At 47.0% G+C, this 13,142-nt stretch overlaps 1 protein-coding gene across 1 annotated transcript in view; it reads right to left on the bottom strand.

Moving 5' to 3' along the window:
* COPA (COPI coat complex subunit alpha) overlaps positions 1 to 12,641 on the bottom strand; it is a gene marked incomplete at its 5' end in the record, with an annotated part of 32,525 nt that extends 19,884 nt beyond the window's left edge. Inside the window, 9 exon segments of the mRNA XM_034756842.1 lie at positions 471 to 553; positions 2,516 to 2,651; positions 3,315 to 3,414; positions 4,241 to 4,350; positions 9,205 to 9,314; positions 10,487 to 10,563; positions 11,365 to 11,445; positions 11,824 to 11,897; positions 12,528 to 12,641. Coding sequence (XP_034612733.1) covers positions 471 to 553; positions 2,516 to 2,651; positions 3,315 to 3,414; positions 4,241 to 4,350; positions 9,205 to 9,314; positions 10,487 to 10,563; positions 11,365 to 11,445; positions 11,824 to 11,897; positions 12,528 to 12,641 — 885 coding nt within the window.
* Positions 12,642 to 13,142: the final 501 nt, after the last annotated feature.

The following is a 13,142-nucleotide window of genomic DNA, read 5'->3' as shown; positions in this document are numbered from 1 at the left end:
CTCCCCCATCTGTCTGTACCCACTTGTCGACTCCTGTCTCACACTGGAAGCTCTTTGGGGCAGGGACTGTCTTTGCTCTGTGCACAGCACTTAGCACCCTGGGGTCCTGCTCCATGACTGGGGCACCTAGACACCATGGCAGTGGTTCTCAACTATTTAACATTGTGGGCCACATATGCAGCTCTCTCTGTGCTGTGTGAGCTGCATCCACACAATGTGTATACTACCTGTATGGCTCGGAGGATGTCACATGGGCTGCAGCTGTATGCTGATTGGGCCACAGGTTGAGAACCACTGCACTATGGGAATATCAATCAGAAGCATTTTAGCCCCTCCTGTTCTCTCTAGGGTAAACCAGAACATATAAAAGAGCATCTAGTCCACGAACAGGGCTCTGATATGTGCCAACGGACCACCATAACCCCTTCCCCTCATCCCCACCTGCCAGAACCTGGAAGGATTCCTTTTACCTGCAGCAAAGAGGTTGAGGTTGGGGTGAGCAGCCAACACCCAAAAGCGATCGTGATCCCGGCGGAAGGTCTGGACGCCCGTGCTGGGTGGGGGAAACGAGAAACAAAATGAAGCAGAAGCCTTGGAGTAAACACCAGTTTGTAAAATGAAGACTTGGAGCCTAAAGGTCCAGAATGTATGTGGCACTCCTCGGGGGAGCGTGAGCCTAGGCAGCCCTGTATTCACACCCTACACACTACAGCAGCAATATGTGTACAAACAATGCCTTGTGAGGTAGCATCTGAAACCTATTAACATGCTAGTCATTAATATTGCAAAATGCATGTGTTAACAGTACATGTGAAGTTATGAATTCTCTCTGGATGATGTTACTAGAACATGTTTAAGACCAAGAGGCTAGCCCAGGGAAAAGTGGTAAACAGGTCGGTCCTAGACAAAAGAATGTGGGTTTACCTCACTTTACATATTAGCAATAAACAAAGCCATCGAACTAAACCAGCAGGGGTTATTCTGAGTATGAATTTGAGAGACAGAGAATTAACATTGCTCCTGAATCCCAGAGAGAGACAGGGGACAATCCCCAGGACGCCTTCCTGACTTGCAAGACAAAGACATCCCTCGGGAGTAAAGGAACAGAAAAAACCCTCTATCTTTATCCTTCACCCTAAGGGACAAACAAACCAAGCAACTGGCTCTCTGTGATGGGTTCTGGTCACGCCGGACAGTAAAAAGCTGAAAAGACAACTGGAGGTGAGAGAAACCATCCTGTACAAAGACTGTATCTTGCTACGTTAAAGTTTTAATCTTTTAGATGAACGTTTTCACTTTTACTTGCTTGTAAGCATCTCTGCCTTTATCCCTTTCACTTGGCGTCACTTAATCCATGTTCTTCTGGTAATGAACTTGCTTTACTTTCACTATAAGCCAGCTCAGTGCAGTGTTTGAAGGGAAAGGTATATTTCACCCAGTTCAATTAATAAGCTGTAATGTACTCACTCTTTAACAGAGCAGCAAACTTAATCTCTTCTGTGATTATTCAGTGACAGGTGCCGTGAACTGCAGAGAAACATCTCTGAAGAGCTCGGAGGCTGGAATTCACGGATTGTTACCTGCTAGGCAAGATTTGGGCCGGGAGAGCCTTGAGTTTGCTGGTGAGGAAGACAGACTGGTGTGGCAGGGACCTGACGTAGTCTAATCTCTAGCAAAGCTACCTGTCTGCCTCAGCAAGAGGGAACAATGGTGCTCAGCTCTGGGTGTCCCCAGCAATGTTACAGGGAGGCAGTAGCGTCCAGTAGTTGGAGCAGGAGACTAAGTGTTGGGACTTCTGAGTTCTAGGCCTTGCTCAGGAAGGGAGGATGTTCTAGGGATTATACCGGGGAGTGGGGAATCAGGACTGGCAGGTTCCATTCTCACCTCTACCACTGACACACTGGGTACATGAGACATAGACATGGGGCCTGATTCTCATTTACACTAAAGCCTCTTTAGGGTGTTTGAGCGGAGTCAAGGTTTCAGGGTAAACGAGCCAAGTCAAGGACCGACTTTTGTCCAAGTGATTATTAAGATTCACTGACCACAGATATAGCACCCCAAGAAGGCCACTCCGGTTTTAGAGGTACGTCTGCTTCCAACAGCAGTCCCTATTTTAAACACAGGGAATATTGCTTCGTTGGTAACAGCTCTAAAACCAGAATTAACTTTTTAAGTGTGCCCATTGTACATATAAACCCGCGGCTTTGGCCCACTCGGTCTCTCTCTCTCTCAAGAGAGTGATACTCATCTAAATATGAAACAATACACGGCATACTTTCAAATCGTTTCCGTCAGAGAGGTCGCTAAACAAGCTGGCTCCTCTCACGACTGTTTCCAATCAGTTACAACCCTAGCTTTCCTCCTGATACTTAACAGCGGCCTCACAGGGAAAAGTTCTTTGCAAACCACAGCAACTGATGTTTAAAGACTGCATTTGGTTTCGGGGGTTTTACTACAAAACGAGGACACTTCACAGGCCCGTTAGAAGCCTGGCCGGTGGCAGAGCACTCACCGCTTAGACATATCCCAGACACGGATGCTCTTATCTTCTGAATTGCTAAGGATTAGCTCCTGCCGTGGGTGAAAGACAGCGCAGGAGACATTGTTGTAGTGTCCGCGGCAGGTGTCCACCTCCCAGGCCTTTGATTCTAACCAGCAGTGGAAGAAAATGAGACAGAATTAAAAGCTCGTGTTGTTCCTGGGCTATGAGCAGTGACCTCAAATGGACACCAGGCTGCTGGGTTCCATATCCTTCTCTGACTTATGCCTTTTCTCCAGCCCCATCCCTCTACCGTAGCTTCTGACCTGTACTGCAACTGAAGCAGCACAACTGACCGATATGTAAACTAAAACACCCAAAAGTTGCTAAACTTTAGTTACATCTGAATCTCTCAGATAGGAAAAATCAGCTGAGGCAACTCTGCTGACAGTCCCTAGATGTGGGCATGCGAGTGCTCCCTTCTTGAAGAAGGACCTTGGGCAATGGAATGAGATCCTTTATTGGTCCCTCAGGCTGAGTTTGACAGACCTCAGGGCACAAAGCTAGGCTCATCTCTTTGCTTGAGGGTAGATGAGCTACAGGGGAGCCTTGTAAGGGTTGGCTGGAGAGTTGGGCTTTCCCCAGGTTGTTCCTCCAGTGCAGATGCCAGTGCTCTCTTTGGGCCTGTTTCAAGCACTTTTCAAGCGTACACATTCATACTCAGGTTCACATCACAGGCACGTTTATAAATAAACCCGGCTCCCACCGCACTCTCCCCAGCCTGTTCCCTCTCTCCTCTCCCAAAGAGGTTCCTTTTGGGGTTGCTTCTTACCATTCATCCTCCAGATCTTCACCTGCCGATCATCAGCCCCAGACACGATGAGAGGCATGGTGGGGTGGAAGGCAGCCCAGTTCACCCCACGATCGTGTCCCTGTGGGATGGGAGAAAGGGGGTCTCACACCAAGCCTGGGGCTCCAAGGGGTCAGCACACAGAGATGGAGCAGCCAGAAAAACTGCTCCAGCAAATAGGATACAAGCTGCAGACTTCAGAATGACTCGTGAGGGTCTGCAGCTAGCTCCTGTGGTCTTCATTCTGGTGGACTGAACTTCATGGATGTGCCATGATGCTCCTATGAGATGCTCACAGACCAAGACTGCATCTGTACTAGTAAACTCTGCAGATAGACTTCCCCACCCGTGCCAGCAATGGTGGAAGCGGAAGAGAACACACTGGTAAAGCCACCTGAGTCCTATCTACCCTTGAGGGGTAGTGAGATGACAGAGAGGAAGAGACACACAAGCGCCAAGCACACCACCACCACTCCTATCGCTTCCCCCAATGGGGCTGCAACAGTGATCAATTACGGCAACATCTGCTAGGACAGATGTGGCCCAGTCGCAACAATGGAATCTCATTATCCCATCTTCATGCATCTCGACTGGCTTCCTATTCCGTTCAGAATTGCTCTCCTTGGTAAAAACCCGCAATGGATCTGATAACATCGTCGCCATTTGTACCGCAGAAGAGTCTGGGGTCCCCAGTCATGGAGGACCATTGACTCTACCTTTTAGATTTTAAGTTCTTTAGAATAAGGCATTCCTTATCCCCAAAGGAACACATGAATTCATAGGGCCGCATCAAGTCTCTTGGCTTCCTTCTCCCTCTGTTTCTCAAACCTGTTATAGGATCATTTGTACAACAGGGGCTATCTTAAATAGAGCTGCATGAGCTACACACACACACATACACACAGTACCTCAAGAACATGTTTCACCACCGCATCTGTCGTCCCGAACAAATCCACCCCAGTAATTCCCCTGACATCCGACTCCACAGCTCCAGGAGACAGATTCTTCTTCCTTAGGCCTTCGAGAGGGAAGGAGAAGCAGGAGTGGAGGAAGCAAACACGAGGTTACCAGACAGTGTACTAACTCAGAGACATGTAAGTCAGCGCCCTCCTGTGCCGTTCACAGGTGGAGAGAAGGAGGAATTTTGAAAAAGAGGAAAAGTGAGAGAAATATCAAGGATTCCCTTCCTCTTTCCCCAAAAGCACAAGACCAGGTGGACAAAGCTCAAACTTGGCAATAAAATGCTCCCAACAAACAACCATTTCTCAGCTCCTGGGATTGATAAGCTGAGCTGCTGCATTGGAGGGACACTGTCACGCTGATTCCTTTCTCTCTCAATACAGTATTTAATTCCCAGTTGGAGCTTGCACCTTTAGGGGGCTCTCATCTATGCCAGTTTCATAGGTGCTCTCGCTGTCAGTTGTTGCTGGTTTACTTGGACCATTTGTGTGGACACCTGAGTCAGTTTCAACTGATATATGGAAACTACGGCCTCTTGAGTAGTCTTTAAGGTGACATGGGGATCTGCAAATTCTCCAAGGCACCAGGGATTGGGGAGAAATACAGCTCATCTGGAGGACATAGGTAAAGAGCGATAGCTTGATATTCTAAGGAAGTGGTGACAACCCACAACTCTAACAAGTCTTCAGTGGAAGTTCAGTATCTCCAAATGTCAGGTCAGAACGCTTTGGCAACTTCTCCGAGTGCTGTTACTGAACACACTCCAATAAATTCACTCCCAATATTCGATCAACCCCACCTTAAAATGGGGACATTCTGATGAGGGAATATCCCCTAGATTCTAGATAGCTTTAAAATAATCCACCACGACATGCTAAACCCAGGCTGACAGAACCTTCAACTTGTGGGGGGTTGCAGACAGGACGCTGTCTGGGAAGGGGCTACGCTGTGGTATTTGTTTCTGCCAGAGATCAGGCTGAGACACTTTAAGGGCATGACTCAAAGTTGAACTCGCCTGGTAAATTTTTGTCGAAGAACCAAACAGACATGGCCCTAGCAGTACACTCTCGGAAACAGAGTGGACTTTAGACTGGTTCCTGTAATTGGCCTTAGTCTGAGGGTTGGGAATGGGGTGTATAACTTTCCTCCAGTTCCTGAAGGGAATCAGTGTATTTCTAAATCTTTGCAGTGACAATTATAGGGACTGGCACCTTAGAAACAACCACCTGTATATATAAAACTCACAGTACTCTGTGTTGTGCAGTGGCATAACCACACCCCTTTCCATTTACACAGTCTGCCAAATAAAACAGAACCACATTAGCTGCTCCTTCACCAGAAATTGAAATACTCGCCCCAGGGAGAAATTGGAATGTGCATTGCCATATGAAAGCCTCAGCTTAGGAGAAAAAAGGCTTGAGGCTTTTAAACAAAGGAGTTACAAACAAAACTTTATAACAGACTTTTAAACCAAAAATACTTGACTGTGGGAGCCAAGACCTGAAACTGACTAGGAACAAAGTGAAACTGACCGAGTTGGCAGTGTCATTGGCCAAGGTGGGTGAAGTGCAAGAGAGGATCCGACAACATTGGGTTTGACAAGTCTTTTTTTTTTTTTTAATTCTCACTTTTGATCTTCTCAGGTGTTAGTAACATAGGGGAGATTTAAGATAAGGGGATCTTAACAGTGCCCCTTTGACAAGATCTGTAAGGTTTGTCTGATGAGAGTGACATGTTAAACAGTGAATCACGAGTCGGTGTGAATGTTACACACATTGAATCTCAGATGCACACACAGATGGTCCAAATGACAACAGGGAGCCAGACCCAGAGAAGGAGGGTGATAGATGCATAATTCAGAGAAACAGTGGAAAGTGGAAACAGAGGAATCTTAGAAGAACAGATACTCGAGCCTTCGACGGGCCAGTGGAACGGACTGAAACGACAGGTGAAAAATGTCTGGGCTGACTGCACAAATCCAGAGGGAAGGCAGGACACTTGCAGAATGTACCAGCTCCCTGTGCTGCTCTGGGGAGGGGGAGAAGGAGAGACGAGGGGCTGGGAGCAGCGTGATAGAGATTAGACATTCCGAGGACAGCTGTTACGGAAGAGCGTGGGGAAGGTGCCTGCGCTCAGCAAGCCCAAGAGCATTCAAATAAAAGAGCAGATGTTAGGAGGCGTCACTGGCAGTTCAGGAACGAGATCTAGTGATCCTGACAGCTTGTGGGAGAAGGAAGAGGAAGTTCCTGCAGCATCAGGAGGTTTCTAGGATCCCCTTTCCAGAATGCAATGGCCAGAGCCACACAGAGGCATTGTAGCCAGCTGGAAGCTCAAACTATGGACCGTGTTAGCTGCAAGGGCCTGGGGCATCTAGGCTGCGATCTCCTCCACTCTCCCAATCAAGGCTGCACATCAAGGGGCTGCCACCTACCCAAGGGAGAAACCAAGGAAGGGTTCTTGGGTTTTGACCAACCTCTTCATTCGGGTCTCATGAGCCTTCCTCCCCTTATAAACCATCAGCACTCACAGCATTAGCCCTGTGGTTGAGATAGTGCAGTACTGGGGGTGATGGGACGGTGTCTGTCAGCTGTCACTACACACTCACTAGTCTGCCCCACAGCGCCCCCTTCTGGAACTCTTAGCGTCACCTCTGATGTTCCCAGCCCCCAACAACCTGTGTTCCAGATCTCCTCAATGGCAGGATGCTGGATTACCAGCCAAACCGCTCAGGCTCTCTCCCTGCTTGGAAACTAATCACCCAGCGCTACTGAACAAAGCCCCGAAAGCACAAGAAGATTCCAGGGAAGCGACAGACATTAGCTCTTGAGATGGGAAAGACAGGTTAAAGAGAAGCTGTTTTATTTTACAGGACAAAAACAAAGCACCCTCCCGTGCAGGTTAATGAGAAGACTCTACCATCAGGGTTAATGGTAACAGGGAGGCAGAACAGACAGGAGGTTATTTTGTAAACTCTGGGGTCAATGTTAGTGTCACAAGCAAGAGACGTCACTCCACAGCACATGGCAATTGCGTTATGATGTCACAGCTTTTCATGCATTTTGATACAGCAACTAGAGCCAGCTAACGCTGGCTACCTTGGCACTCGCTCTCAGGAGATCAGCAGAACAAGGACCCTTCAATTTTTAACTTTTCAATCTGTGTTGGAGAAAGATGCTAAATTGACAGCCATGGAGACAGAAGGCCTCTATCCACACAATAAATACATCATGGGTAACAAGAAGCAATGCTTCCCCCACACTGCCCTGGGGTGAGAGAGTTCAGTCTCCATAGCCTCTCTCCTGAGACTGCCAAGAAGGGTGAAAACTGAGCAGTGATTAGGTCTCTGGACAATTTGCCACTAGGAGAGGAAACAAGACCAACCAACTCATTTCACTTAAATCCTCAAACAACTAACATCCCTAGAGGTGCTAAGAATCCATAACTCCCACCAAAGTTAACTGGCGTTGCAGGTACTCAGCATCACTCAGGATTGGTTTTTAAGTCACTATCAACCCAGGCTGGACCCTTAATTTGTAAGATGCACGTGCATCTCCACAACTGACAGCAGCCTGAATGCAACAAAGGCTGTTCCCAATAGACCTTTTGTGCTAGAGCCAAGCTACCAAGGACAGAACTCAGATTAGGGGTGACCTTGCAAAAATCCCACCCACCCTCACTTTGTTCTCCCACTAGCATTTTAGCCTGGTGATGTTTAAATGTAGTGGCAACTGAATCAATAATTCAGCATCTATAGCAGAATCTCTACAACCCCCTCATCACAGATCAGCTGGAAAAAACTACCCGCTCCAAATCCATTTGGCTATAGGAACTCTGCTGAGAGCGCATGTGGGTTGAATGCAGCAGTGAGGTTACAGGCAGAATGGATGTTAAGCTCCCCGTGCTGGCAATAGAGAGGAGGGGCAGGTTTTAAATATTCGAAGAGCCTGTCCCCTGCTCCCATTGTTGACACAGCTGGTCATGTCTGAGCGTGTACTACAAAACAGAGCAACTCACCCAGTCAAAACTGCAATGGTGAAAGTGGCAGGTGGGGTACAGGGCCACAACTCGAGTTCTAGAACATCTTACAATGCAGTAACACTGCTGGTGCTGTTCCTGGACCAGACCCTCCCTTCGTCACTTATCTGCATCTCTAGCATTCGCTTCAACTTCTGTATGTAGCGTAGCCTTTCCTTAGGGGACTGTGAGGTGTTTTACGGTCATTAATTAACCCTCCCAATACCCCCTGCAGGACAGGTATAATTGACACGGTGTGTCAACAGCAGAATCAGGGATAGTAACCAGAAGTTTTGACTTCCAGTTCCCTACTCTTGTCTCTAGACCACACTCCATCTTTGTGACAGGGACATCGGTGGACTAGCAGCCACGGTACTTAATGATCTCTTCTTCCATTTGCTGTTTAACACCAGCTGGGACAGCAAAAAATCAGCTGTGCTCCTTAGTCAACACAGACGCCTTTTCAGGGCTGTCCGAGAGAGAATGATTCACCACTTTATCTCCGGGACATTGCTGACTCTGAGAACAATGGTTCCCAAGGGATGAAGGTGTCCCATAGAACCCTGTCACTGAGCCTGCAGCTTCTCTTTCCTGATGACAAAGGCAAAGCCTATCTAGTGACAGTGCTGTGTCCCTTCCTCAGTAGCAGTACTCATCTCCCGCACGGCCTAGAGAATCCGACTGGGACATCCAAGAGAGACGGAGGGCTATAAATCACCATCAGTGGAGACAACTGTTGTGCTCTGATGGCTTTTCTTTGTGGGTGGCTCAGACTCACCAGCTACCTTTTTTCCTCCCCAGACCTAAACTGGCTAGTTCTTTCCCCACTTTGCTTTCAGCGACTGCAGTTTTGAACTGGGCTTCGTTGCTGGATACCCCCTCGACTTGGGCAGCTCACCAGAAATATCCCAAACGCGCACAGTCTGATCCAAGCTGGCCGACACCACCAGGTCCTCAGACGGATGGAACTGGGAGCACATCACATAGTGATTGTGTCCTGTCAGCACGCTGCAAGAAAGAGGAGAGAAGACACCATTTCAATCAAGGAGGCAGCAATGCACAGTCTGATCTGTACCAACATTTCAAAGCTGAATCTAGTAGGGAAGTTGGGGAGGTTGATAGGGAGAAAAGCTGTGAGAGGAGCATACTGGGGAGTATGGAGAAGGAAGGCAACTCAGCAGGGCAGAGAGGGAGGAATAAATAGGAAACATCACTTCATAGAGGGGCATACAAGGGATAATCTATACTGATGCCAATAACTATCAACACCGATACACAGTTACTAAAACACCTGGGAAATTCCCACACAAAAATCTTTTGAAGATAGTTTAGTTTGCCAGATTGCACAGCCCACCAAAGTGAACCAACAAAAGGAAGAAAATGAGCAGCGAAGCCATTTCAAAAACCCTCCTCAAATCCTTTTGTCAAACTCATCCCTTCCACTACACACAGCCCACATACCTCCGACACAAAACCCGGTATAATGCAATTTATGAAAGCCACACCAACCCTACATTCATTCTTGGAACACATAAGCAGTAAGCACAACCAACATTCAAAGGTGCCTGTTGGTTATTCGAGACGAAGGTAGTGAAAAGGAAGCCGTCTCTTAAGAGAAACTCTTGAGTGGAGTTTTCATGGGATACTGAAGGACTTAACTGTTTATCTCAGATTTTGCATGCGTGGCGCTGCAATCTAGCACTTTTAACTCTAAACTAACTTTTGTTTACGTGGGAATGCTACTTAAAAATAGCCCAGCTCCTGAAATGAGGCAGATAAAGAGGGAACAGAGACACCTAAGCTTTTTTAAAAAAGCACTTTAAACACCATTTGCTAGAGATCTCTCTAAGGAAGGAATGGAGGAAAACTCTCTTGCTAGGGTTATTTCACAATTGACAACTACAGTGGAGGACATAACTCCGTGCTGGCAAGAAGAATGAACTAGATGGGACTTCAGAAGTTATTCCTACCTCATTTCTAGAGCCAGTTTAATAAAAAAGATTTTTTTTTTTTCTAAAATTGTTGGGAAAAGAATTTTTAATTTTTTTCTTTGAAATTTCAACAAAATGTTTTATTGAAAGACACAGAGTTCAGAATATTTTGACCCTCTGTTCATTTCTAAGATTCAAGAAAACTTGTGTCTCCCCAGTTATTATTTCTATAGCACCAGTTGTTTTTACCAAACACAGGTTCTGGACTGCCAGTTCCAAACCCGGATCGTCTGATCATCAGAAGCACTCAGGATCCAGGGGTATTCCTAAAAAAACATTTAATAATTAATATCTGAAACAACAGTCTCTACCCTCACGTTTCCCTCCAAATGGTTTGCAACACAGCCGGAGATAACTATAGGATTTCTAGTTCATTGGGTCAGATGTCCCAGGCAAGAATTACAGCTCTACTCTAGAATCATTTCCCACATAAGAAAAAAGGAGAAAGTGATGGTAAAAATTGATCCTATATAGAGCACTCGATACAGCACTGATTATTTCAGCAAGTGTCCTGCAGGGCTCTGCCACACCTCGCTTTGCACACATACAGAGCTTCAGCATAGATGGGCAACAGAGGGGATTACCAGGGACAAGATCATAACCCATCACTCTCAGAGGAGAAAGGAAATTGCCTTCAAAGGCTTTTTTCCTGAGGGTGTCAAGATGTGTACTAGCATCTTCCTCACCAGAGGCCTGAGGTGTGGTTGTGCATGTTGCTGCTGCTCTTATTCTAATTGTTCTGGGTAAGTATCACTTGGACGATTTCAGACAGCAAGAGCGAGAAGTTAGCCAGCACAAAGAACGAGGCGCATATCCCCTTCTGTGCTCCAAATGCCAATGGAGGGAGAAAAGAAGCTTCCAGTGAGCTCTACAATTGAAGATACCAACTGTCCCCAGGAATGATCTTTGGGGCAGAAATCAGGCATTCCTATGTTTGTATGGCACCCAGCCCATTTTGTGCACTGTCTGTCTGCAGGAAAGAGTCCTGCTCAGGGAAGCCACAGAGATTCCTACAAAGCAATGCAGTGAGGTGCATATCAGTGAAGTTACACAGCGGGGAGACTCACGTGGTGGAAGAAGGTGGTGCGAATGTAATCCAGGTGCCCGAGCAGCGTGAAAAGACAGCGGCGCAGCTTGTAATTCCAGACCTGTATGAGACAGAAAGCCAGTGAGAGGGACCTGCCAAACTCTGCCCAGCTCTCTTCTGCCATCTCATTTAGCACATGAGGTTTTTACTCATCCCCAGGCTGGTCTCTGCCATTTTACATTACAGTTCTGGGTGAAGCCAGCAACAGATTCAACAGAAATTGTCAGGCTGCATTTAATTACTCCGACCGCCCTCAGAAAGATCAAAATCCTGAATTCTACACTTCCCTTTTTCCTCTCTATCTGCTCACCGTTTCCTCACCCTCCACAGAAAACTAAATTAACACACATTCCTTACACATCTTTGTCAAATTCCCCATCTTCCTTTGCCCACCATCACTTTTTGAGGGGATGGAAAATGGAAGGAAGAGTTGATCTACCTTTATTTTGTAGTCATCACCTCCAGAGACAAAGAGTGGCTGCTGTTTGTGGAAATCAATCCCTCGGACTGGTCCTGCAGGTGAAACACAGGGAGACAGCTAATATCTGTATATGGAGCCAAACTGACAGCCAGAAGAAGCCGTTCCATTCAGAGCAGAACAATTCGATCACGTCATACTCCATTTTAATCTGATAAATTGTCTCAACATGATACTCCGAGGTCAAATACAACTTTCTGAGACAGCATTCCCCCCCAGGCCAATGCAAAGAAGTTCTCTTCTGTGTGGTTATAGAGCTACAGCACCGTAACATCCGACACCTCTTACACAATAACGAAGTTAGCGTCATAACAGCGCTGTGAAGTATTTTCCCTATTTTACAGCTGGAAAAGCACATTCAAGAAGTAAGCAGTTTGCTCATGATCACACATGGAGTCTGTGGCACCATTAGGACCTGAGGCCAGACCTCCTGCAGCTCAATCCAGTGCTTCAACCAAAAGCCCATCCTTCCTCCTCTCAAGGATGCGCCATTTTCTGCAACAAGCAGGGCTTTGGAGCTGTGCTTCGGCTCCACTCCAGCTCCAGGCAAAAACCTGCAGCTCCACTACTCCAGAGCTGCTCCACGCTCCAGCTCCAGGCTCCGCTCCAAAGCCCTGGCAACAAGCCTTCTGCATTCGATTCTTTCAGACTCCAAACTTACTCACCATCATGCTCATCAAATTTGTCAATAAGGGTGCACATCCGGTAATCCCACAGCTGGATCACTCCATTGTGCAAACTCGTTAGGATCCAGGGTCGCTTCGGGTGAAAGCTGAGCCCTAAGGACAGAGACGCAGAGAGGCATAGTGGTCAAGTTTTCAGTTACATTCAATCTCTGACGACACGGAGGAAGTGAACGAGGTTAGCATTTCCCAAAAAGAAGGCCTTTTTAAGGTGCTGGAAGTTGGATACCCAAAACTACCAGGAGTCGTCCTGTGGCACCTTAAAGACTAACAGATTTATTTGGGCATAAGCTTTCGCGGGTAAAAAACCCACTTCTTCAGTTGCATCTGAAGTCTTTAAGGTGCCACCGGACTCCTCGTTGTTTTTGTGAATACAGACTAACACGGCTACCTCTGATACTTGGCACCATACAAGGCACAAAACTACTAGCCACTTTCTGAAACCTTAGCCAAAGTCCCCAAGGGCAGTGCACCCTGCTTTACACTCAGACGCAACGAACGGCTTTTTAAAAAAAATGTTTGGTAGCGTCTAAACGCGGATTAATAAACTGACAACAGCAGGACGACTTTTTTTATTTGACCATCAGCTGCAGGGGG

This window comes from Trachemys scripta, chromosome 24 (assembly GCF_013100865.1).
Source record: "Trachemys scripta elegans isolate TJP31775 chromosome 24, CAS_Tse_1.0, whole genome shotgun sequence".
Taxonomy (NCBI): domain Eukaryota; kingdom Metazoa; phylum Chordata; order Testudines; family Emydidae; genus Trachemys; species Trachemys scripta.
This window is presented reverse-complemented; position numbering and strand designations above follow the sequence as displayed.